The following is a 25,528-nucleotide window of genomic DNA, read 5'->3' as shown; positions in this document are numbered from 1 at the left end:
TTGATCAATTTTTGTCAGATATTTAATTGCAAGAACCTGTTCTCGAGCTTCCGTTTTTAGGGCACTTGAATCACCCTACAGAGGAGAGCATTTATGTTTTTTAAAGAGAGGCGACCAGATAAGCAAACAGTCAGGCGAGAAGAACAAGCACTTCATCTTGCATCTTTGAAGTCTCTTCCACCACACCCAACCTCTCTAAGAATGCACTTCCTGGACACGTTTTCTTTTTCTGATAAAAATATAAAATGAGCAATGAATGTGGGAAATTTACTTTTTCCATCCCCAGAAGCAGAACGCATTTCTTGTAAATCATGAATTGCCACCTTCCACAGTTCCAGCCAGATGAATAGTCCACAGAAATCAAAAAGCAGCTCTTTCCTGAGGTTTGGCTTACTTAGACAAACAAATCAGAAACATCCTGGGAACAAAGCTCTCTACATCTTAAGATCCCTACTCAGACCAAAGCCAGTTTCTTTTGCCTCTATTGTAACTATAGAAATGAATGGCACGCCTGCATCCAAGTCAATAAAAGCGATTCTGCACTTTTCCAGCACCACAGGTTTTCAGGTAAACACTACTGGACTGCTAAATATTTAACATCACTTACCTTTCAGTAAAAGAAAAAAGAAAAAAAAAAAGGATCATTTCAAATAACTATTCATGTCACATCAGATACGTCAGAACTTAGCAATACTATAGGACAGATAAATGAGTCAGTTATACTTGAGATGAGGAAGTTTTCTTATGAAATTACCTACTGACCTCAAGACAATGAATTAGACTGCGTGCAGATTAAATTTATCCAAACACTTTTGTCCCACCTCAGGATTTTTTTCAGTTTTATATATATATATATATATATTATTTTTTTAATGTGGCCTTCAAGAATACTTACAAATCAACAGCACTAATATCACTGAAAGAACAGCCCCCGCTTGTTAAAAGCCTCTCACCAACAGCACCTATTTTATACATAAGCACAGAGTACACACTCATGCTCTGCTACCCTCAGAAGCCCAAGGTGCTTCTATCCCTTTGTTAGATGACTCAGTTAACAACACCTAAAAAGGAGTGCCAGGCGGGCAGATTGGGCTGATGTGAAGGACCAAATCTCATCAGCACTTTTTTCCTTTGTAATCACCTTTTATAAAGAAGATGAAAATGCAGAAAGCTTTGCAGTTTGGCTCCTCACATTAAAAAAAAAAAAAAAAAAGACAACTCCACTAGCAGTAATAGATGCATTCAGATGGCATCATATCCAGTATAGTCTCAGCCTAATTAGTTGCTCACCTAAACAGATACCATTTCAACTTCCCATTGCCTAATAGAAATCCAATCCTATTTCCACTCTCCATCATCATTTCATACTCTTAATTACTACAACACACAGCCTCCTCTTTCTGCCATTTCTCAGCACAATAAGCTATTTTGAGGCCTCCAGGGACAGCTTTCTGCACAGAGCAGAAGCAGACCAAACGATCTGCCGGCCCTCCCTTGAAGCGCTCTGTTAACCACAGGATGAATTTCCCAGATTTTCCTCCCACAAAGGTGCAACTGGAACCAACAGAGACAGATTGAAGCTAGGAACCAACCACTAAGACCCTATCTGCAATGGCTTGGAGAGAGGATATAATTACCTACTCCAGCATCATATGTGCAAGAGTGACCATTAGAAAAATCCCAAGAGAGATTTAAGAGAAGGGCAAGCTTGTACAATACTACAGAACATTATCAACTATTCTCTCAGCACCCTTCAACACAGGGAAGACTGACGTGGTTCATCTGCTTACTAATCCTCCACAGAGGTTTGCCTTTGAAATATGTATACAGCCCCTCCCCACATCATTGTATGTCCTGCTTCCATATTTCATCTCAAATAATCACATCCTTTTGTCTGTGGTGCTTGATTCCTTCATTACTAGCGTTTGGCTTTTGTACAGTGGAACACGAGCTGAGCAGCTAATCCCAGTCCAGCTTCTCTGGCTGGACAACAGCACAGGTCTGTGCTATCCGCTGTCAGTCACCACTCCTGCAGTGGAAGAGTGCTCATGTACTCTGCTCTTCCCTGTAGGGAAGCTCTTCCACAGACCCACACCTCCTCCAATCCCAACACACTCTTACCTGAGCAGACACCCAAACTGCATGCAACAGTGAGGTGGGGGCACGCAGTGGGTTTATCCAAGTAGCACAGAAATGATCTAACCCCCCTCAGTTCCTCTCCTACTGAAAGGGACTACAGGGTTCATCTGCTTTCTGACTGCTGCTGTCTACAAGCTCAGTGCTCAGCCAGGACAGTCTGTCATAACAGTTCTCTTCCTGAAAGATCAGTTGCAGTCAGCTCAGAGCTCATCTTTTCAATTCTGAAATGAGAACAGTCTTTCCCCAAGCGTGTAACTTGTATGGACTGCTTAAATTGACTATACCTGAGCTGCCAGAACAGAAGGCAGGCAAGAAAAATAACGGAAAACATGAGATTTTTTAGAGAATTGAAATTCTTTCATATAGGGACAACAAAAGAACAAAAGATCCTCTGTGCAAGAAATTGTTCAGGTAACAATTTAGTCGCTGAGTCGTGCAAATTCTAACTCCTATTTGAGGCACAGCTACCAAATACAGGCAACCACATGGTGCATGACTCAAAACATGTTAGGATCACCCACAAAAAAAAAAAAAAAAACAGCATGGAAAGTAAGCATGAGCAGTGAAACAGAAGGGAGACTCCATCTCATACCTCACAGAAGGACCTTCACCAGTCTCACGGTATTGCTGTGCTAAATCAGTTTTATCTCAAGCTTGGTTTTGCCATCAGTATTTGTACCACAGACAGTAACCACCAAAACGTGTAATTAACATGTTTATTCAAACAAGATACATTAAACCCTTCAAGAAACACATCACAGCTCGGTCTCAGTATATTAGATTTTCCCACTTAGCTTCCCTACAAGACACACTTTGTCACAACAGCACAATCAGACTAATGGCTACAGCAGAGAATCGCACGTGATGCGAGAACAGGCTAAGAGCAAAGACCATTAGGAGAACATATTGCTGGGATTACAGCCCAGCGAGGATTGTTATGAAATTGATGAGAGAAGGAAGCTTTCTCCAACAGAACACAAGTATACAGTATAATTAGTACACATTTTGCATTAATATTTATAATTATTAAAAATAGAAAAACATTAGTTTCAATTGGCTCTCTACAATACCTATAAGGTAAAGCCATAAATGGACTAACTCTGCTTAGGTGAAAAATGCTAAATCTCTAGAATCGACTAGAGCCCAATTCAGCAGATAACTTAGGCATGTGCTCAAGTTCTACTGACACTAGTGGGGCTTACAAACAGTTAAGTATCACAATGAACATAGAGAGATTTCAACATGCATCAAGAGCTAAGTACATGCTAATTATCTCCAGTAAATCAGGATCATAATCCTTAAAATATGACAAAGGTATATACACTATGTAAATCACAATATTTCTCCCTCAATCTACTGTCCAGACAAAAGAAAACCCCTCTGCTGGGTACAAAACCACCCAATACTGTCCCCTGAACAAGCATGGTTCTCATGTTTTATTAACAGCTCCGAAAGCACGAACACATCAGTGCTAGGGACAATTCCTCTTAACTGCTCTTTTTTGCCCCAGTGTAGAATTAAAATTTCATATGTGATTTAGGAGTTCAAGATCAGCCAACTCATTTCTTCTTCAGTTCATTCCCAATCTACTCATAGATGCTCGGAACTATACAAGTGTACAACAATGCCAATGATTATATACAGTCATGCACAGGATACTGGAAGGAAGCCACAAAGGCATATAAATAAAATTTCCATTTGAAAAAAAAAAATATTTCTCTTACACTTAATATTAAAGTTATCACAGACAAAAAACTCTGCAGCGTTGTCACATATCAGCCATCTCCAAACAAGACTGACTGTAGAATCATCCTTGTCCAGAAGTTAGCTTGTCATAGCTATAAAATCCAGGTATCCAGGCAAAGGTTCCACATACTTGGGAATGAAACATTCCCATCTGCTCAGAGGAATTTAATTGTTGGTCTGTTAGATTTTTATGGCTTTTTTTTTGTTTGTTTTTGTGTTTTTTTTTTCCCTAAACTTACATAACCCACTATATGATAGTGAACAAAATACTTTTGTTTCATAGAAACAACTAACATTTGCCAACACCAGGCAAATGGTCTATTTACAGATACATTAGGACTGCCTGACTGACAGTGAGTGTACGGTAACTCCAAGTAACATGGAGCTCAAAACAGCGACGCTCTCTGTTGAACTGTCTTCCCTTTTAGGATACGTCTTATCTAGACAAAAGAAAAAGACAAAACCATTAGCACGTATCATCCTAAAGTAAACCAATCTAAAACAAACAAAAAAAAAACAACACTGGAAGTCCAACTCAACTCTTTACAAGGATAGATAATGGCATGACAAAGGGAAATGGTTTTTAAGTTGAAGGCAGGGAAGATTTAGGTTGGATGTCAGGAGGAAGTTCTTTACTATGAGAGTGGTGAGGTGCTGGAACAGGCTGCCCAGAGAGGTTGTGGATGCCCCGTCCCTGGAGGTGTTCAAGGCCAGGTTGGATGGGGCCCTGGGCAGCTTGGTCTGGCATTAAATGGGGAGGTTGGAGGCCCTGCCTGTGGGGAGAAGGGAAGAAGGTTGGAGCTTCATGATCCTTGAGGTCCCTTCCAACCCAGGCCATTCTGTGATTCTGTGAACTCTGCATTCCTCATTTATCTGAGTCTAGCTTCCAAGATTTCAGCTATTTCAGAATGGATCCAATTTTACAAGATTTGAACCAACAGAATTACTTAGATTATTAGCTTCTTAGCTCAAGAGCCATCTTTTTTGGTTACATATTTGTACAACTGCTATTTCTTCATCTGTTATTCAAGCCTAAGAACTGCCATTTTCACTGCTTGTTGTAATTACTAACATGACCTTACATCGTACTGAGATCAATACAAGAAAGGAGATGACCTTTGCTGCACATTTATGGAAAAAATACTTCTAAATATTATTTTCATGGGAAAAAAGCTTCTGAGATGAGGAAGAAGATACAAATTAAATTTGTAGTTTCAGGTCTCTGCATATTCTTCCTGATCCTAACATTAAAAGATCCCTCAAGAAAACACCATCTGCAGGAACTTTTCCCTAGAAGTTACAAGAGCTCAAAACTTGGAAAATTTTGAGAAATATAGCTTCTGTGTCGGTGCAGGAGGGCAGGGGCTAAAAGTTTGGGGATTTTTTGGGTGGGCTGTTGTATTTATTTATTTTACCTGTTCTCCTACAAGGCCATCAGGAACCAAGTGAACTGGCTGTTCATTTTCCAAATTTCTGGCACTTGGATCAGCTCCCTTTCGCATTAGCAGGCGAACTGCATCCAGCTGACTCACCCGATACTGCAGGCTGGCAGCCACATGGAGTGCTGTGTTGCCATTGTAAGCCTGGAAAAGACAAAGGAAGACCGTGAAAAAAAACCAGCAAGGGGCATGAGTTGCAGTATAGCCACAGTGACAGGTGTACACATCCTGGATTATATCTACCTACCTTTGCATTAACAAAAGAGAGGCAGTTTGGCAGCTCCAAGAAGAGACGAATGAGCTCCAGATTCGCTTCCTCTGCTGCCAAATGTAAAGCGGAGCGGCCACTTTTGCGATCCTACCAAAAAAAGAAAACAACGTTGAGCAATAGCACTTATTTCACTGAAAGTCTGTCTGGACTGGAAGCAGTACTTGACAACAATTTACAGTTCAAAAGCAGTGTATCATCAGCACCCTATTACTACAACGCTCCAAACATATTCTTAAATTTAATGCACGACCAATTCCAACCGGCATAGTATCATTCTTAATCCAGAAATTAGACTGTCACCTCCCTTTTCCCATGGTTCATTTGCATTGATAATGCCTTGTTTTCTTAATAAATGCAACATTCGTATTCCACTTAGGTAAATTAAGCTGTAGGTTGCTTAGGAAGCTTTCAAATGAATCTACTTCCTTCCTGTTAAGTGGGCTGAGATGTGGCATGGGAGAAAGGGGCACAATCCACTTCCATGCCTTCTTCGGATCTGGCATTTTACACAAAAATTGTTCTACTTACTTTTGCTTCAACAGAAGCTCCCATTTGTATCAGAGTCTTGATGGTTTCGACCAGGCTCTTGTTTCTCAGCAGAAGTTCCTGAACCTCAGGGGAGTGAGGTGGTTGACAGTTTTGTAGTTCATGCAGCACAGCATTATGGGCCAGAACAGCACAGTGCAGGGCTGTCAAACCTTAACATAAAAAATTCAACATTAATGAATGTAATACAAAATTCTTGACTGGCTGTTTGCTTCCACATTTCTAAGTAAGAATGACTACTACTCCTGAATGGCTCAGGATTTGAGCTGGTAGCCACTCTAAGTGACAAGTCACATAAGGATCTCTGTTAAAATAGTTCTTTAGAGAATATATTTCAGGAAGATCTATCGCATGGAAAATAGGTTCAATTTAAACAACTCTCTGGTGCTAGAGATACTGCATTCTGTATCCAGCAATATACCACTGCCACTTACATTTTAAACAACAGCCTATTATCATCTATCCTTCGCATGCCAAACACGTCAATCACATGCAAGAGAGAACAGGGAAAGATCTCAACAGGCAGAGGTAAGCTGTGCTTTTATCTGACAGATGTGCCAACTGTAATGCAATTTCAATTCTAATTGTGAATTTGAACCTGGCAAAGATATAATCCATTTTATTGCTCTTTTCCCAGGATAACATTCACATCAGCAGCTATAAAACCCCGTACCACCCAGCAAACTGTAAGTTATAAATCCCAAACTACTCACCGTCATAGTTTGTTGCCTCAAGGTCCACATATTGATTGCTCCCCATGGCTCCCTTTTGGATCGCCTACAAATGTGGGAACAGATATGCATTTAGGTCTACCTAAACCACATACTGCTTCCTCAAGCTTGTATACAGTCTTCCTGCAACAAAGTTGCAGTCAAGAATGGTATTAAACACTTAAGACTTATTTATTGTTTTCATATACTACACTACCTAATTCCTCATTGGTGGGAATCTTACAGCAAGAGCCATCCTCACTTTAAACCGTTAATGTAGAGTCTAAGACATCTCAAAAAGGCTTACACAGCAAAACGATAAGCAGAGGTGCAGTATTTTTGTAGCCCTCCAAAACTGCTAATACCGAGTTAGCACTATGGATACAGCAGAGCTGTATCTGCCTCATTCTCACCTGAAGGACCTGGGCATGCCCCTTCTCAGCACAAACATGCAATGGCGTTCTACCCCAGCAGTCTGTGGTGTTGACTTGAGCCCCCAGGCTAACCAAATCCTGCACAATGAGATGCTGGTTGGCAGCCACAGCAACCTGGAAAGCACTCTGCAAACATTGAGAAGAAAATTTCAACTATTAGTCATCTGATCTCTAACAGGAAAGAGCAACTAGAACAAATAAAAAGCCTAGCTACCCAGTATTATTTAAGCAGTGATTATGAATACCAGGAAGCCAGGACAAAAAGTCGAGTGTATAGTTTTACCAGCTCAAGGTGATCCCAAGAAGTATTAATAGCTCAAGGTTAATATTAGTATGCAGACTAAATCTCGGGGTTAATATTAAATAAGCACTTCACCACATTTTCCTCAGGGTCCAGACATCAGAGCACTCAGGTGCACAAAGCGGGTGGGAAGAGTTCAAGAACCTCACCTGGCCATTGTGCTCTTTAATATCCAACATATGCAGAGCAGCCATTTTCCTCGCAAGAACGTAGGAGAGAGCTCGTCGGCCCTGGGCAACAGCAATGTGAAGGAAGCTGCATAAAGAGGGAAAACAGTTAGCCACACAGACTGGGGCTCAAGTCACTATGCAATTCCAAATGTACATTGTGGGAATGGCTTTATACTGTCAGCTTCAAACTTCATCTGAGTGACTAAGATGGAAAATCAGGCACCTTCCTCCCAAGGCAATTTAAAGCATCTGAATTACAATCTTCTTTCTCTCAATTTACCAGATAAAAATCTAATAAGTACCTGACGTGAGATGATACAACTATCTTATCTACTACATATGCTGCAACTGCATGCATCACAGCCCATCAGCAAGACCACAGCTGGTGAAACTACTGCACTCATGGCACAAGCACCACTAAGAAACAACTTTCATTACAACTTAGTGGTCTGCCAAAACCTGAACAGAAGCGTTCTCCAACCTTCTACTTCAGAAACAGTGAGATAAGGGCTACTCACGTGTCTCCATCTGAGTCTTTTGCTAGGAACTGGTCTTGAGAGATGTTAGCCAATTTGTTTTCCTCCTGCTCCACTTGCCACTGGAAAAACGACTTGCCCAACTGCGTTGTGTTTCTGGCAACACTTTGGGGTGGTAGAGAGACATTTAAAGTGGCCAAAGAGACACTGCGTTCAAGACTACTGCAGACATTATTGGGAGCCAGGCTGAAGTTCTGGGCGTGGGGGCTGACAGTAGCCTGAGGGTGGGCACTGGTCAAGGACTGGAGGGGAGCAGAGATGTTCTCCGAGCCTTCAGAATCGTTCAGGAGGGAGGAGAAACTTTGCGACGGGCAATACTGCAGTTCATGGCCCTCGAAGGCGTGCTGGTGGTAGCCTGGAGACTGGTCATTGGCAGAAAAAGGCCTGTACTCCAGAGATGCATCCGAAGCGTAGTTCTGTGACAAATCCTGGTTCTGCGATGAAGGAAACTGGTAGTGCTGTGGAGGATCAAGCATATTCTGGGAGGCGTGATCTTGGAATGCTTGGTACTTCTGGGGTGGGGAGAAAGCCTGTGCTCCCGGACTGTCGTGGTATTGTTCGCCAGGTGAGTTGTGGCTGGAGACACCGTGCAACCAGCTAACCTGCACGGTATTCAGGGAAACAGGGCTGGACTCGTTCTTAATGTTTATGATGTTCTGAAGCAGATCAGAACTGCTGTCATGCTTTGGTTCGTTTTTATGCGTCTCTTCCATGTTATCCATTGAAGTTGGGGTCTGGGGTGGCGTCTGTCAGAAAAAGCAGCAAAACAAGCCCCACAAAGTCAGAGGTATTGTTTTAGGAGATACTTTCTGATTACAGAGAAACAGGCACAGAAAAACTACTACTTCAAGCTTACCAGGAGATGTGGGTGAACATTAACTTGGCGTTTGAAAGGAGGTCCATCAGAAAGGAGCTCAGGAGCCTTTCTTTTGCCACCCTGACCTAAAACGCTCTTCAACTCTGCTAAAATAAACAAATGTATCAATAAATAAACAATTATTCTTACAATCTATTTTTTTAAATATTATTGCAGGGTATTTAGAAATGTTCAGGTGTTTGTTTTCTCTTACCTGTGTATGGTTCGTAATTCACCAATCCTTGTGCCTTTTGAGGGGAAAAAAAAAAAAACAACAAAAACAGGTTATTCAATCATTATAACGCTATTCCAGGGAAAATGAAACAAAACAAAGAGAAGCAGAAGTCTGCTTCCATAAGCATAGAATATGTCTTCAGAATAATCCTAGCACAGGACAGTCAAGCCTTAATTTAATTGTTTTCAATTGAGGTTAGAAAACATCAAGAATTTTATGCAACTTAAATGAAAACTGCCTTTTTTCTTAAGGCTTTTTTAATAAGCTATTTGTTGCAATACCACAGAACTCAAGAAAACATAGAGGAAGACAACATTCCCCAGTGAGGTCACAAGATTTTGCTTTTTTTTCTTTTTTTTCTTTTTTTTTTTTTTCAAATGTGAACCAGCCTGCTCATTTTCTCTCTCTAATACCGCGAACTTTTCTATGCAAAAAGTTTCCAGTGGCAACACCAGTGTAGGAAACTCCAACACGCTGTCAAAAGGCAGACTGTGAGGAAAAACTCTCTCTAAGCCTCTCAGCGTTTCTCACATCCTATTTTCCAGACTGCGGTCTGTCTGCCTTTACACAGGAGGAATGCAATATACTGCTATGTAATTCTCCTCAGAGAAGGCTCTCCGCTCCTAAAACGAATGACCTCATGTGGGCTAACAGGGGTTGTCTAAGCACAGAACACAAACCCATCTTTATCTGAACTCTCCGCAAAAAACAAAGCTCAGAGAGACGGTCAGGTGCCCCACACAGAAGCGGTCTTGCCCATCTCCTCCCAGCTCACTTCTTCCACATTGAAAAGGAAGAATTATGACTCCATCCCCATCAGATAACACCAGAAACTTTATCGTGTGCCTTCCCTCACCAACCTCAATCACGGTTAAACCCCATTATGTCAGCCCTGAAAAACGCTCATTACCTTGCCTTCATCTGCAGCGGGGCCCGAGGACATCTGCTTGCTGCTCCTGAAGTGCAGCAGGAGCTCCTTCACCGAGTTCTTCACGCGGACCCCCTGGAACGGCCCTCTGTGCTGCTTTCCTCCCCCCATGTGCTGCTCCGCTGTCGAGAGAGCACACGGAAGACGGCGTTTAAGCCGCGGGGTCGGCATTCACAGAAGCGGACGAGGCCGTGGAAGGCACCCAAAGTCGCTGCCGAGAGCCTCATCAGGCCCGGCCCAGCGCCCCGCTGCCCAAAGGGCCGGAAAGAACCCGAGTGCGGACCCGCGGCCGCCGCCACGTCCCCTCCCCACAGCCCCGGTCCCGCCGTACCTTGCAGCGCGGGGCGGGCGCCTCCCCGGCCGTCCCTCCGGCCGCCGCCGCCGCGGCTGCTCACCGAGAGGTCCGAGTCCGAGCCCGGCGAGCCCGGGGCGGAATGCGCCGGCGAGCAGCTGCCCTCGCTGGAGTGGGGCGAGGCGCCGTAGAAATAGGCGAGGTTAATAGGGCTGCTGAGAGCCCCGCCGTCGCCGTCGGGCGCTGCGTCCCGGCTGCTGTCCACGATCATGGCGGTGCCGCGGGGCGGCGGACGGCGGAGAACGGCGGGCTGCGGCGCGGCGACGGGCACGTCCAGGGCTGAGCGGGCGGCGCGGCGGGGACTGGCAGGCGGCGGCAACCGCGCCGCGCTTATAGCGGCTCCGCCCCGCCGGCAGAGGCGGGCCCGGGCACGGGCGGGGCCGCGCTTCCCGTAAGGGCGGCGGGGGAAGGCGGGACGCAGCCGCGCCCGGAACGGGGCTGGGGCACGCAGCCAGGCCGAGTCACCCCGCAGCGGCTGCTCAGCGCGGAGCAGGCACCGAAGCTGTCTTGTTTTCGTGCTGCGGTGGAGGCGGAGAGCAGCAGAGCGGGGAGGCGAAGCTGTGCGGAGCCTGCATTAAGCACAATCTTTTGCTGGCTTTTGACATCAACCGCGCCGGTCGGTTAACTGTATTCACAAGGCGCGCCTCTCCCTTTTCTACCTTTCGGAAAGATGTTTCTGCTGGCTCAGCTGCCACCGTACTCACCGTCACACGAGCCCGTGTTTGGCCGCAGCAGGTTGTGATTAGGATGTTGTTAGCGCTGCGGCTGCCCCAAAAATATGCAGTAAAACACCACTGTATTTCTGAAGGGTATTATGCAAATTGGAGGTCTATAATTTAGGTTGTTATACATGTTCTAATTGTGCTAAAAAAACATGGGACAGGTGCAACGTGAAATTATATTAATCAGCTGTGAGGAGGCAGGAGGGAATTACTTTGTAGTAGTCAAACATTTTGTCCCCTGTCGAGTGAGGAAAGGGTTTCACTTAGCAGTATCCTCAATTTCCTACTCCAAAAACATTGCTTTTAAGCCACAGATCAGATTTATGCAGTGACAGTAAAACTGGCAAATGCAGCATAGAAAATGAAGTCAAACACTACCAATGCCAGAAATAGCATAGTCTAATAAAGCAAGAAATTCATTTGCTCCCTTATCAGCAGCAGGTTTCAATGAACTGCATTATGCAAGCAAGGACTTCTGAAATCAGGCTATATGTTTTAAACATGCGAGTTTGCCCTCTTGTTCTCCAAACCTCAAGATCTCAATCATGATACCTTAGCTTCAGGTAGGCACTTTGACTATTTTCTTGTTAAAATGCACTTGCTGAGATCCCTTACCTCTAGGACACACTTTGCACACTGATGGGTGGATCCATAACATGGCTTTCTGAAAACAAATCTGACTGATCTAATCTAATTTTTGCATTGCTGCACTGTAGATTGGAAGCACATTGTTTTAGTCTGGTCAGAAGGGTCTCCAACTGCTACAGGGAACAGATGTTATCTTTTAACAAACAATAACATGAATTGAAGAACTATGTAGATGAAAAAAAAAATAGATTTAGTGTCATAGTGGTCTGTAATTCCCTTAGAAAAGCCCAGGGTAAAAGTGGATGTCAAACCAGAAGTGGATTTCACTCCTCTTAATTCTACTAGGTCATGCAAGGTCCATAAAAACACATACAGGCAGAGGGAGCAACACCTTTACCACTGCTATTCCATAATCATTTTGGATCTGATTTAATTGAAGATTAGCCTCTACGTGTAAACAAAAACTATCCTATGAAACAATATAATGAGGTTTTTACCTTACTGCAAAGAGGTTGTGGAATTTCTATTCTATTTCAAAGTTGCAAGTCTACTGGAGGCTGAACTGTTGATCTGCTGTCATTGTACCACACAAAATCCACTTCAGGCAACACTCTGATACCTCATGACACCTCAGCTCTCAGGTGTTTCATCAGCAACGTCTCATTTATCAGGTCTCCTGACATAAATCTGCTCCCCATCAAAGCAGATTAAGACAGGTCTAATTCCACCAAACTCTGTAACAAAAGACTCTTTCAAAAATACACACACCCAACATTGCACAAGATGAGCCGGCTCCCAGCAACCTCTCAAAGCACTCCGTGCAAGTTACTGGCAAATTATTGCTACATTTACAAATTGTAATTATTAATTCTGCAGACCTTGAATGTTTCTCTTAGCCCAACCACCACGTAACATTTGTGGTGACCAAAGCTCCAGCAGATGTCTTCAGCCTAAGGAAATTCCTGCCAGGCAGGGTAGCAACCAGAAGGGCTCATCACCTCTTCTGCCAGGAGAGCTGGCAGAGCCTGTATGGACAGCCACGAGCTGGGAGGAGGAGGTCAGTAGGGTAGGTATCTATGAAGGCACTCACCAGGCAGTTTCAGCCAGCTTTGACTGAACCCAGCAAAACCCATGGAGCTGCAGAGCCAAGAAGCCTGTGTAGGGGTGGACTCCTCAGCTCCCTTAAGCAACGGCCTCCAGGTTCTCATCACCCCTCCTCTTGTTCGCTGCGATGTATCAATAATGCCAACTAGTGGCCAACATTAACAACATTTGCCCTGAATCCTGTCTTGAATACAGCAGCAAATAGTGAGATATGCTTATATTCCTATCTCAGATTGCTGCTAAAATGAGACACACTGTATCGGTTTTGAAATCAAAACCTCAGCTTCTTTCCTCGCTACCAATTAAACATGCAGATTAATCACTGCTGCCTGTCTCCATATTGCTGTCTTATTCAGAGTCAGCACCGAGCAAAGACACACTGGAAATGCTATATTGGGCTTTCCCATGGACAAGGCCTGAAATAACTGTGTTCTTGACATGAGAAAACGGCTGACCCACTGTCCAAAATTGAAGCAGATCAAGAAGCCTGTTCAGAGCTTTAGGGGTTTTCTGTTAAAACACATTTTCATTATTTTCATCACATTTTCTAATCATAACCACGAGGTTTTCCCTCACTTCTGGGTCCTGGTGCTGAGAGTAGCACTTTAATCATGACAACATAACCTCAGACCAAGAGAGATTTTTTCCTGTCCAGCTTTCAACCGTCTCTGGTTTATCCTTTCTCACAAAATGCCTATAGCCTGAGCTGGAAGGGGAAGGGGACTTCCAGACCATATTGCAGCATAATGTTAAAGAAGCCAGAAGGAAATTTTTTGTGAAACTGCCTCAATATTGGATGGGGACATCTGGTGCAATGAGTTCTGCCAGGCCCACAGCACAGGTAATGGAGGGGATCGAGCACTCCCAGCTCTGAAAAACCTGGGCTGCACAGCTCAGGTAGAGGTTTGCAAATGCTTGCAAATTACTTCCTCTTAACACCCTATATCATCCTCTTTAGCTTCATAGGTAAGTGATCACCAATCCAACCAAACCAACCCCTACTTTTATATGGTCAAATGACGCAGCCCCACAGCGTACCCTCATATCCTGTTCCCAGGATTGGTAACAGGGAATGTCCATGAGCTCAGTTCTGGCATCACCAACTCCTGAGGATGAAACCTCAGCATGGTTTGCTCTAGGACTGCTCCCTACAAGCAATTGTACAGGCAAGGCTGTGCCAGTTTACCTCCCGCTATTTTGAATGACTCTCCAAAAGGCATCCTTCCTCATCTTCCCCCTCTGAAAAATCCCCTGGAAGCTGTAGCTCCACGTCACATATGCAGCAACAACTTGCTTCAAAAGTAGCACTGTGTTGGCAGTGATGTGTTATTTCAGGCACTCAGTGTTGAAGAGGGAAAAAAAATAAAAAAATATTAAAAAAAAAAAAAAACCCAAACCAACAACAAACCAAGCATGGAAAATATGTCCCGAGGAGGCCACACAGGGCTCAGAAGAGATCACAGCAAAGGGTTATGCCTTATGAATACGGCCGGTCTGCTGTACAGAAATGGACAGCCTGTACAGCATCTGTGCCTGCACTGCCCGGTCCCTGGGGCACACACTGGGGTGAATGCAATAAGGGATATCGACTTCAAATAAATCAACCCCAGAAAGCAGAGCTTTGCTTTCACTTTACAGCAGTACACAGTTGTCTCTGCCAGATGTATGGCCACTCCTAATGCACTGTGGAGCACAAGGAGAGTGCCGGCCCCCAGAGCAGCTCACAGTTTGGTGGGAATGGGAGCGGTCTAAAGCCTCCTCAGGCTGTCCTAAGTGGCAGCACAGAACAACATAGAACAGCCTTTAGGTAAATTGGCAGGGACAAACTAATAGTAACAAGAATTTGGTTTTGCAACACATTTCTGGAATTGTATGACCTCTGTGGTATTTCTTACACTGAAAATAAAAATGGTAGTTTGCTGTCCAGTTGCTTAATGCAAGTGAATATTTGCTGTGTGGATGTCAAATGTTGCTTATTCTGAAATAGGTATAATTAGACTCCTGCTACAGGCTTTGAGTCAAGGTGCGTGAATACAGCTGCCACACCTCTGTGTGCCAGAAGCATTTCTATGCAGCGTACAAATTCCAAACAGTCCAACATAACACTGAGTTGGCTTTTTGAACAGCACCAAGAAAACTGGAGATGAAAGCTTAGTAACAACTTCACCCCAGAGACTTGTTCTCCAGGATCAATAAGCACGTTTGCCCTAACAACTTAAGAGACCACGTGTTGGCAGGTTGGAAACAGGCCATGATGCTTTTTTTTTTTTTTTTTTCCTCTAAAAGCTAGTACAGAGGAGACTGTGTTCCTTCCCTCTGCTCTACTTGTATTGCTACATTTTTCCTCGACATTGGTCTCCATGACTGCCATTCTAGGATTAGCCTGAACTTCAAAAGGGAGCGTGTATAGTTCTTCATATTAGAGAAAAACCTCAGACTGTTTACCGTGTATCTTTTAGGGCTTACTCCTTTGATCAGAAGAAGGCTCTCAATTCTGCTTTTTTGTTTGTTTGTTTGATATTTAAGAAAAAAAAAGTTGCTTGCTCCCAAGTAGATTCTTTCACACTGTGTATGTAAAGCAGCTGAAATCAGTACAGGGAAAAAGAAGCTCTGAACCTGTAAGTGTTCAAAAGCTGCCTAAGCTGATTTCTTTACAAGCAAACAGTCTCCTTTGTACATCTTGTATTTGTGGACATTCCTTTTGGCATACTCATTGCCCTGATTAGTCATGTTTTCTCATAAGCTGCTCTATCTCATTAGTACCTTGCAGTAGGAACTCATCACTAAGACACACACGCACCGCTGATGTCACAGCATGTAAATACAGAGCAAAATGCCGTTTCCCCATAGCAAAGGGCAACATCACATGTCAACTGGAAGACGTACTGCAGTATGCATACACGAAGTAAATAGTACAAGTTCCTGTCTCAAAGCACCATGCTTACAATATTCTGGTTTAGAAAGGGAGTTAATCAAGTTTCTCAGTGCTGTTGAGACCACTGTAGATTTAAAGATGTAAGCATGAGCTTTCCTTATGATTCATACCAAAGGCCTTTTTCCTCCTAACTCAGGTGGCCAACCTAGGACAAAAACCTATTGATCATTCTAAGCCCACATTCATTTTTGTTTTCTGTTTGTCAGACATGGGAGCAGTGCTACAACCAAGGCAATGGGCTAGGCTCCAGCAGGCTTGGATTTCAGTCTCCTTACTTTCTACAAACAAGGACAACTTTAACTACCAGGAAAACAGAATCACGTTCTCATAGGGGATAGAAAGTTGTCACACAGAATGCAGTAGCATCATTCAGCTCTTCAATGCAGAAATATGAAGAAAAACTGCTTTATCTCAGAAAAGCTTTAAACAAGAAAAATAGAGTTTTCAAACTGTACTTTGCCTAGGACCAAACAGTCTCTCAATTTACAGAGTACTGGATAGTACTGGGTAGTACTGGATAGACTAACACAGAGATTACCATACATTTAGGCTTCTCAAACATGTTTTCCTACTCAAAAATGTTGCCCAGACAGGTTTTGAAAAGTTACCCACTTTTTGGACTCAATAACTCAGTCACATCTACTTCACAGTAGTTCTCACCGGGCTGACACCTGGCCAGAAATCCCAGGCACAGTGGTAGCACACATGCAGATCAACTACGCTGTAGCTGTGCAGAGAGATCAACACCTGCAGGGAGCTTCAGCATTGATTTCCACCGTCCTACACAGCTGATATGCAAGGATCTGCTCAGTCTGAGAGTGCACATCAGCATGCAGGAAGTCCCAGGCAGAAACAAGATAGTGCTGAGTGTCTCACACCGTTGAGACTAGCACCACTTTAACAACTCAAAGCTTACTGCAGCAAAGCACTTGCTGTTCTTGCACGTCTTATGTCTTGACCTTATTTCACTATGATTTTCATACCATAGATTTTAAATACCTTTAGTTCAGACTTCCAGTTACTAAAGAAATCCCAGCTTTCAAATCACATGGCTATTTGACCCCAGGAAAGTCCCAAAACTCAGCTGTGGAACTGTCCTCCATTAGTCAGACAAAAATTCAATAAACAGGAAATATTCTCACTTTTCTAAAAAGCACCTAAACCAAGGCAGCCAAGTAAGATTTTGCTACTGTAAGGAAAATGTTGGTTTCATCCAAGCAGCAATATAAAAATTTTCCTGATGCTTGAGATGAATTTCAAATTTCAGGGCAGGATTTATCCACAGTTAAACGTGTTCAATCATCCTCAAGTAGGACAACATCGCTATCAGAATTTGTTGGCACATATGTCTCAGCAGTGTAATTCCTACACCTGCATGAAGGGTACTAATATCATGAAAAAGATACTAGTGTCATGTCTTCTTTTGACTCTGTAAGATTAACAGCCAGTTTCTACACACTTAGAAAGCAATCCATGACAATGGACAGTAACAACACATTACATTAATATGCAAGCTGTGCAGCAGTTAGCAAAAAATAGCAAGAAACTTGAAAAGAAACCCTTTGGAATTAGTGGGGCATCATGGAAAACTCTGTTCTCACACCTTGGCTCTTTCCTTTAGTTCTCAGCTGGAAGGATGTATTGTCTAAAGCCAGACACATCCTGTTTCACAGGACACTGCTTTCCATGGAAGCTAGACCATGGATTTTTAAAGTCTCCTTTTCAATTCTTGCCAATTTCTTGTAAAGAAAGCAAGGCTTAAGGCAGCGCTAGACTAGTCTTACACGTTTTGTCTCCTGGAGCTGGTAATTGGGGATGCAAAAACTGCACTCAGGTTTTCTGGCAGCATCGTCAGAACTGTGTTTTGCTGTCCACAAAACCCTGGGCTACAGCAGAAGGGTGGGCTGGGGCCACCCCTGGCATTCTACTGTTCTGGGAGGCTGGGGATAGGAAGGACATGCCCAGGAAAACAGCATGCAGTCCCAGAGCTTTGCCAGCAACTAGCCATTGGCACTTGAAGGCAGAGGGTGTTTGGTCCCCACACACACACCCTTCTCCTATCAACCTCCATTAAATGCAAAGGGAAATATGGCTTTCTGTATTTAAAAAAAAAAAAAAAAAAAAAAAAAAAAAATCAATAAAAATTGTCAGTAGCCAAAAATAAATTGATTGCTTCAGGAACAAAGGTGATACAAGAGTTTAATTTGGAGCAGAAATATGGCTTTGTTCCCAGTGTCCCTAGGTGACATTTTTCCCTCACTAGCTGGTCACACAGACCTGCTAAAAAAGCATCCAGGGTTTGGGCCTTTCTCTAGGGGGTGCCTAGGGGCCTTGAGGGAAGCCAGGATGTCCCAACTGAAAATACCCAGCTTCTATCTCAAATAGTTGCATGCTCCCCATCCTCAGCCATACATCTGTCTCAGGTAGCGTGGCTACAATTGCGTTTTGTTCTCTCCGAGAAGCTCAGTACTGAGCTGCCTCCCAAGCTGCAGATACAAGCACAGGTAGCAAATCAGGATACTGCATAATCAACCTCATGTGGTAAGCCAGAAAAACCCTCAGCAGGTGGTGAAAAGGAGTTTATGGCCTGGTTCATTAAACTTATAGCGTACTGGATTTTAAAGTGAAGTTTGGGTTCATTAAATGTACTTCTTTTTATTCCCACAGGCTTTTGCTAAATCTCAAAAGCAAGCATAAATCCCTGCTCTTATACTTTTTGCTATGCTGTCAGCAGTCTAAATGCACCGTGACAAGTTTACTCCTGTCCTATTGAAACTGGCAAACTTGTATGCTGATTTTTTTGCTGATTACTCACTAGATTAAGCAAACAAACAACATGCTGTAATCAAGATACCCAAAACACTTGCACCCATTACCAATCTCTCTTCCTGATTGCCCTGATTCTAGCTGCCCACCTGTCCTAACTCTGGAAAATTATTACACCCTCTCCTGAAAAAGAGATTATATTCATAGATAATTGCCTGAAGCATCAAAGCTGTTTGGGGTGAAAAACTGCAGTTATTTCCATTTGTGTTTTATCCCTAGACCCACTGCGAGCTTTCAAAATCCCATAGTCTCTTGTGGTTTCTTCCTTCTTGGTGATCCCCCATTACCCATCCAAAACCCAACCCGTCTTCTACACCCAACCCCAATGCAGATGTGTGCTATGTGCATATATATATAATATGTAAGTTCCAATCAATTACAGCTTTTAAAGAATAAAGCAAACAGAAATAATAGAGTACCTTCATGTCAGAAGAGCGAAGTTAGAGCTGTGTGGAATACAAGCCGTCTCCTTGTACCCCACTGGCAAGCGATCGTCCCTTATGGCCACATCTGCGAGAATGACTGAAAAGTTCCTCTGAGGTTTAACAATACGAAACAGAAGTGACAGCAGGGAAACTACCACCAAACATCTCACTTATTCTGGCTTTTTAGTCACGTGAAGAAAAAAAAAAAAAGTTGTTGTTTTTTTTTAAAAAAAAAAAAAAGACTCCCTAAACACCTCCCTAAGTTTTAGAGCTCCAGGCTGAGTGCCCACAGGGCTGTTTTTATTGCAGTGCCCAGGCACCATTTATCTTTTAGCTCTGGTTAATCGGGGAGGGCCAGAGGGGAATGTTATGACATGTGAGAGGAAGCGGGAGGGTGGAGGACGGCAGCGTGAGAGTGGCTCCCTGGACTTTTTCTGTATGGTGGAATTTCCCAGGCAGGGTGAGCCCCATCAGGGACATTCCCCTGCCAGGGAGGCTGGCAGGAAACCCCAAGCTGGTGTAATGCTGCCAAATATGGTCTAGAACATACTGACGTATGTTTTACAGCAAGAGCAATGAAAGAGGTCTGTTACAACAACGCAAGGGAACAGAAACCTGCAGCGTGCAACTGAGCAGGATTTCTTTCCTCATGCAGTTTGGTTCCATCTTCTATTTTCAGCACTGTGCCTGCAGCCGCAAGAAACTCAGAAGCATTTTGTAACCCTCTTCTGTCACTGTGCTACAGTGTAATCTGTACAAGCAGGTGCCTGTACAGCAGCCACAAAGAAAGCAAGCATCCCATGGATTTAAAACAAAACAAAACAACAAACAAGCAAAAACCGAACAGCTTGAGCCTCCACGATAAAGAGCAGGCAACAATACCTCTCTCCTTGGCGAGTGTCTGGATTTCAGGGCGGTTTTGCCTTCAGAAAGGCTGAAATGAATTTCATAGAAGCTACTATCACTTACATCGTGCAAACTCTACACAATCAGAAGCTTGATTTAAGAAAAAAAAAAAAAAACCTTCCCCTTAGTCATAGATGCAATGGATGTAAAGCAGTCACCTCTTCAGTAGATAAACTAATCTTCAAATCTTTGTCACGGGAGAAGTTCAAGACTTTCCTAAAAGGAGAAAGGCTCCTTAAAAATCATTTTGCTTTTCTTCCCCTTTCACCAGGGCCACATGCCAGAACCCTCCTCGCTCAAAGAATGTAGCCAACAAGGAGAGGACACTCAGATCTTCTCAGAAGAAACATTTCCTGGCTTTGATGTATTTCATTAGACTTTCTTAAGCACAGTTAACACACATCTACTAACGAGATAAGAACATTTAACCCCTAACCCCCTTGTATCCCTTATGCTTCCCACAAGGGAAGGAGATGTTAAAAAAAAAAAAAGAGTAAAATAAAAACCAGTCAGACTGTACCCCCACCTTCACCCTGCCTCAGCATGCTGAAAGATGTAGGAAAGAACTTTTTCTTCCCAAAGGTGATAATTTTGAAACCTTCCGCCTGCAGGCAGGAAATGCTGTGTGGGCTCCATCTTCCTGTTCTCAGATCTATTATATCACTGGAACATGTTCAACTGATAATCTCAATGGGCTCAACACTTCTTCAAAATAAAGGTATTTTCTTCTAGCCGGGGCAAGAATTTGCTGGGCAGCTGTAGGCCCAGAGTGCCCTCAGCCTTGTATAACACACGGCAAGGCAGTGCCACAGACCAGGCCCTCACCCAGCTCACTCCCATTGCAGCTTTGCAGCAGTAGGAGGCCTGAGTGGCCTCTCAAGACCTCCCCAGGAGACGAAGATCTCTCTCTGCAAAGAAGGGATGTGGATGGACCATCATCACCAATACCTGGAGCAACTCTCAGCTCATCCAGCTCTTTCCTCATAGGTGTAAGCTGCCTCCCCAACCAGGGTAGCTGAAGTGCTCTGTGTCCTAAAGCCATTATAAAATAAAATCAGCTGCAAACTCACCAGAGGTCAGCCCTGGGAGGAGGACCATCCACTCATTCTAAGTGCTGCTGCAAAAACAAAGTCTGAATGGGACAAGCAACAGGAACTGAGACACAGAAGGGCAAAGTAATAAAGTAAAGCATAAAACGTGCAGCAGAACAGAAAGAAGAGTCAATTTCAGCCAGAAATATCTTCTTGTAGTAGTATTTGCTAGACAGACGAATTAGGACAATAACACATTAGGAATAAATCTGTTGCCACAAAACCTACATTGCAAATTGTGGATTTGAAGTCAGTGGGATTGGAAAATACTCATTTATTGGACACATTTTACAAGAACAAAAGTAATTGCTACTTGAGTTCTTGAATTTTTTTTTTAATTAAGTTATAAAGACAGTACCTCTTTTCCTTTTTTTTTTTTGTGTGTGTGTGTGTGTGTGTTACTTATGAAAGGTAAAAGACACAGCAGAAGCAACTAATAATACAAACACAAAGGGCAAAAATGTTAAAGACGAACCAGAATGGGAAGATTAGAAGGAAGAAACAGCAGAGACAGAAATATCTGCCTTGACCAGAGAGAATCTGATTCAGGTAGTGAAAAAGGGCAAGTGGTTCTGGAAAATCTGACTCACTTGTCCCAGGGAATAAGAGAGAGGAAGAAGGTTTGGAAAGAACTGAGTGCAGAATTGCAAGGGAAAAAACATCAGCGCATTCTGCTTATTCTGCTTTTTACTCAGGTAACATGAGTAAAAACCTGGTGAGCCCCAAACGGCAAGTCATACCTTGAAGCTATTCTGTGAGATCCTTCAGAGCAAGCTGCCATGGTGTGGTAGACTAGCACTCATGCCGTACCAAATCCCAATCATTGCAAACAAGCTGCAGCAGACATTCAGACAGAATGAGAAAGGAGAGCCCTGCATCAGACTGAACCAAAAAGAAACCAGACTCAAAAACATGCCGAAGGCTCAAGCATGAAAACAGGAGGTAAAATATACTTGTCTACAAAGGCTGCTCTGAAAGTAATGCCTCCTATTTTATTATGTAATAATAAAATCACATCAGATGTTGACAGTATGGCAGTTGAGGTTAAACCATCCCAAAATATTTCTTTACATTTTGTTGACACAGGACTGATGGCAGCAGATTGCAGTCTGACAAAGCGACGTATGATATGGAAGCAAGTTTGAAGCAAAGGTATGTCACTGAATTGCTCTATGAGGGGAAAAAAAAAAAAAAAAAGACACTCACTGACATCCATCAATACTTGCTGAATGTTGAGAGAGACCAAACAGCAGATGTGAACACTGAGGCAGTAGAGAGTGCATTTCAGCATTGGCAACCAGTGGGTCACCTCCACTGGTGTAGATTTCGACAAGCATAGCATGCAGGCTCCTGTTCATCACTGGAAAAAAATCAGAGCTAATGGTAGTGACTGCTGAAAACCTGTGTTGCGTAATTAAGAATTAAATCTATCAAGCAATGTTGTGCTCTTTGTATCTGTTGTAGTTTCCATGGAAATAAATTGGAGGCATTACTTTTGGAGTGACCTACATAGAGTATCACCTAGTGGTATTTGTGCCATTCATTTTTAAGCCTTAGGAATCAAAAGATGAACCACTATCAACGGCAGATTTGAGAGAGCTTTCATTTGAGAGTCATCCCAGGCTCTTTTTCCATGCCTCAAAATCCCCTCCTAGGCACGTTCATTAATGATTCACTAATCTGTTAAGCCCATCCCAGCTGACACAATTAAGATGCAGGGCAGAGCGTACTGTACTTTCACTTGGGTTTAGTTACGCACTCACTCTGTATGTAGGGCTCACAGAAAGCTATTCTAATGCTGTTAACTTCCTAGCATCCTCCCATAAAATCCCTCAGCTCCACTCCAGGCAGAGAAGTTCCTATGCAATTCACTCTGACAGAATCAGAAAACAGACCAGTTTATTTTATTCCAAAAGACTAGATGTAGTAAAACAAGCAGTAAGAAGGATAACAATTGAGTTTCGGCCTAGAAGTGGGCTAGGGAACCTAATATGAGAGCTCAGATGTGTGAAAGCAACAGAATAAACATTTCAGGAGAGACTCCAAGATTCAGATTTGGAGAGATAATAAAACATTTCCTTCATTTCAGAGCTTCCTGTACCATAAGGAGGACAGCTGATATGTTGGAAATTATGCAGTACTTTGCTAACTAAAGATGCAGTGATAAACCATGGGATGAACATGACAAACTGGATCAAAACCCCTCAGGTGTCACCTCTTTGTTAGACCCAGTGTAGCACCACTGACTAGTGATGCAGATGTGTTTGGCTCCAGCCTTATTGTCAGAAATGCTCCAGCCCTACTGTCAGAAACTCAGGTTCCAGTCCCCTCTGTGCCAAGCACTTGTTTCACTTCAGGAAAGTTAGAGACCTTCTCTGAGTCACCACCAGCTCTGAACAGCACCTGGCACATGATGAAAGCCTGCTTGTACACTGCTCCTTATTCTGTGTTTTGGGTTTGGTTTAAAAAGTTCTTCACATCTGTTATCTATCATGTCTACAGACGTCTGACAACTCAGTACACATGGCTGTATAAACAAGTCATAAGCAAAAATTTTTACAGCAGTGTCTAACAAACAACTTATATTGCATTACAGTCAGGAAGGGAGTTGAGAAAGAAGTGTCTGAACAGCCTGAGTGAGAAGAACTGTTCCTTTTCAACATATTTGGAAAGCAATATATGTATTTCAGGGTGTTACGTCACAGAATTGACTCCATCCCTCACAGTTACTATTATCACCTACGAAAACCTTGGTATGACTAAGTAACTTCATTTCTCTCCTCGATGGAGAAGAACACATCTCCACAGAACCACAGAAGACCTTTGCACAATGTTCTTCCTTCCCCTCAATCCTGTTATTTTTGCTTCCCCGCTTTCCTATTCCTTATTCCCCCTTTCCTCTCTAAGCATGTCTGAGGCCTGATCTCACATCACACTGAAAAGCATCTTACACTTTGCAGCCCCCTACTCCTTTTTCAGTTGGATGAGCAGATGGGACACAATGGCAGCACAGAAGCTCACAGAACAGCAACTTAGTTGACTCCACAGGACATTGCCTCAGATCCTGCTTCCTTCTAGGGTCAGCATTAAATGAGAGGGGGGACAGAAGAACAGAAAACATTTTGTAGTTCTGCCTCAGTGTATACTCACTTCCATTTACCAGGAATTCGTAGTCGAGGGATTTTTTCCAAGTCAAACAGGGTATTGTTGGCAATGCACCCTGCTTACTTGCTTCCCAGCTGTGAATCCTGGCTGCAGTGTAACCCCAGGGCAACCCAACAGCAGTCCCCCACCTCCTCCAGCCTAGCTCTCAAGCCACCACAGGGCAAGCACAGCTTAGGTCCTAACATGGCAGCGGGCACATACCCAAACTACACCATTCCATCCATTACTTAAAGTAATGAAGTGACTGAAGGATTTTCCATTGGCCAACTGGGTTTTCAAAGCCCTCAGAGAAAGAAGCCTACATTATGTACAAAGTTTTCTTATACATCAGGACTGACACACTGACAACAGGAAACAATGTGTTTCAGTACTGGGTCTGGTGCCAGGCTTGAGCCGCTTGCACAGATCACACCTCTCCAAATACATGTACACCATCTGAAACAAAAAAAAAAAAAAAAAAAAAAAAAAAAAAAACACCTGATTTTTATCTATAAACTGCTGTATAAAACTTCTACCCAACATGCAACACATAATATGGTAGTTAAGTAAAACCAAGGGAAGTGTGACACATTTCTAAAGGAACTATAAAAAGAAGAAAAGTTACGTGATGTTAGGGCAAACAAGATAAACTGATACCAAATCAGATCAAACATGGCCTGGTGCACAAGCTTGCCCATTTTAATAGGAACTTTTTAATCTCTGAGCTTTTTGGCTATTTGAATGGCTTTTCCAATCTCATCAGGCAATAATACGTTACAGCCTTCTTTGTACTGTAAGCATCTCAGTATCATCCATATAATAGGAAAAAGACACCTGTAAAACACATTCTTTTTTCTAACATACAGAGACTTTCACTGCCACCAAGAGCCTTCTGAAAAGGCTCAATGCGTAGCATGAACTAAGTACAAAGAAGTGATCCGGGCTTAGTAAGTAAGAGCTTTGTAAGTTAAATATGCATTTTGAGACAGACATTTTTTACTATTACTTAACCATGAGCACAAAGAAGTTTTAACTCATGCTTCTGAAAAAAAAAAAAAAAAGTAAAAAAAAACAATAGTCTTACCCTAACCAGCAGACAACTTCAGATGCTTGTGTTCGTCATG

At 43.1% G+C, this 25,528-nt stretch overlaps 1 protein-coding gene across 5 annotated transcripts; it reads right to left on the bottom strand.

Annotated features, from left to right (window-relative positions):
- Window positions 1-2,841: 2,841 nt before the first annotated feature.
- On the bottom strand, window positions 2,842-19,329 carry NFKBIZ (NFKB inhibitor zeta). Of its 5 annotated transcripts, none has more exons than XM_042810861.1 (12): window positions 19,258-19,329; window positions 10,294-10,433; window positions 9,363-9,396; window positions 9,149-9,255; window positions 8,275-9,038; window positions 7,736-7,841; window positions 7,265-7,411; window positions 6,855-6,918; window positions 6,124-6,293; window positions 5,572-5,682; window positions 5,301-5,468; window positions 2,842-4,325 (listed from the first exon to the last, which is right to left on the bottom strand). In XM_042810861.1, exons 2-12 carry the CDS (start codon window positions 10,420-10,422, stop codon window positions 4,272-4,274), a joined length of 1,854 nt encoding a protein of 617 aa, XP_042666795.1. In that variant the 5' UTR covers window positions 10,423-10,433; window positions 19,258-19,329; the 3' UTR covers window positions 2,842-4,271. The 5 variants fall into 5 exon arrangements, with proteins under 5 accessions (XP_042666795.1, XP_042666796.1, XP_042666792.1 ...); XM_042810862.1 differs by lacking the exon at window positions 19,258-19,329 and adding an exon at window positions 10,643-10,658 and having other exon boundaries at window positions 9,149-9,252; XM_042810858.1 differs by lacking the exon at window positions 19,258-19,329 and adding an exon at window positions 10,643-10,657.
- Between the last annotated feature and the right edge of the window lie 6,199 nt (window positions 19,330-25,528).

This window comes from Centrocercus urophasianus, unplaced genomic scaffold (genome assembly GCF_019232065.1).
Source record: "Centrocercus urophasianus isolate 14NV4802_14NV808 unplaced genomic scaffold, USGS_Curo_1.0 seq_12, whole genome shotgun sequence".
NCBI lineage: Eukaryota > Metazoa > Chordata > Aves > Galliformes > Phasianidae > Centrocercus > Centrocercus urophasianus.
The sequence above is the reverse complement of the archived record's forward strand: the minus strand, read 5'-3'. Positions and strand labels throughout refer to the sequence as shown.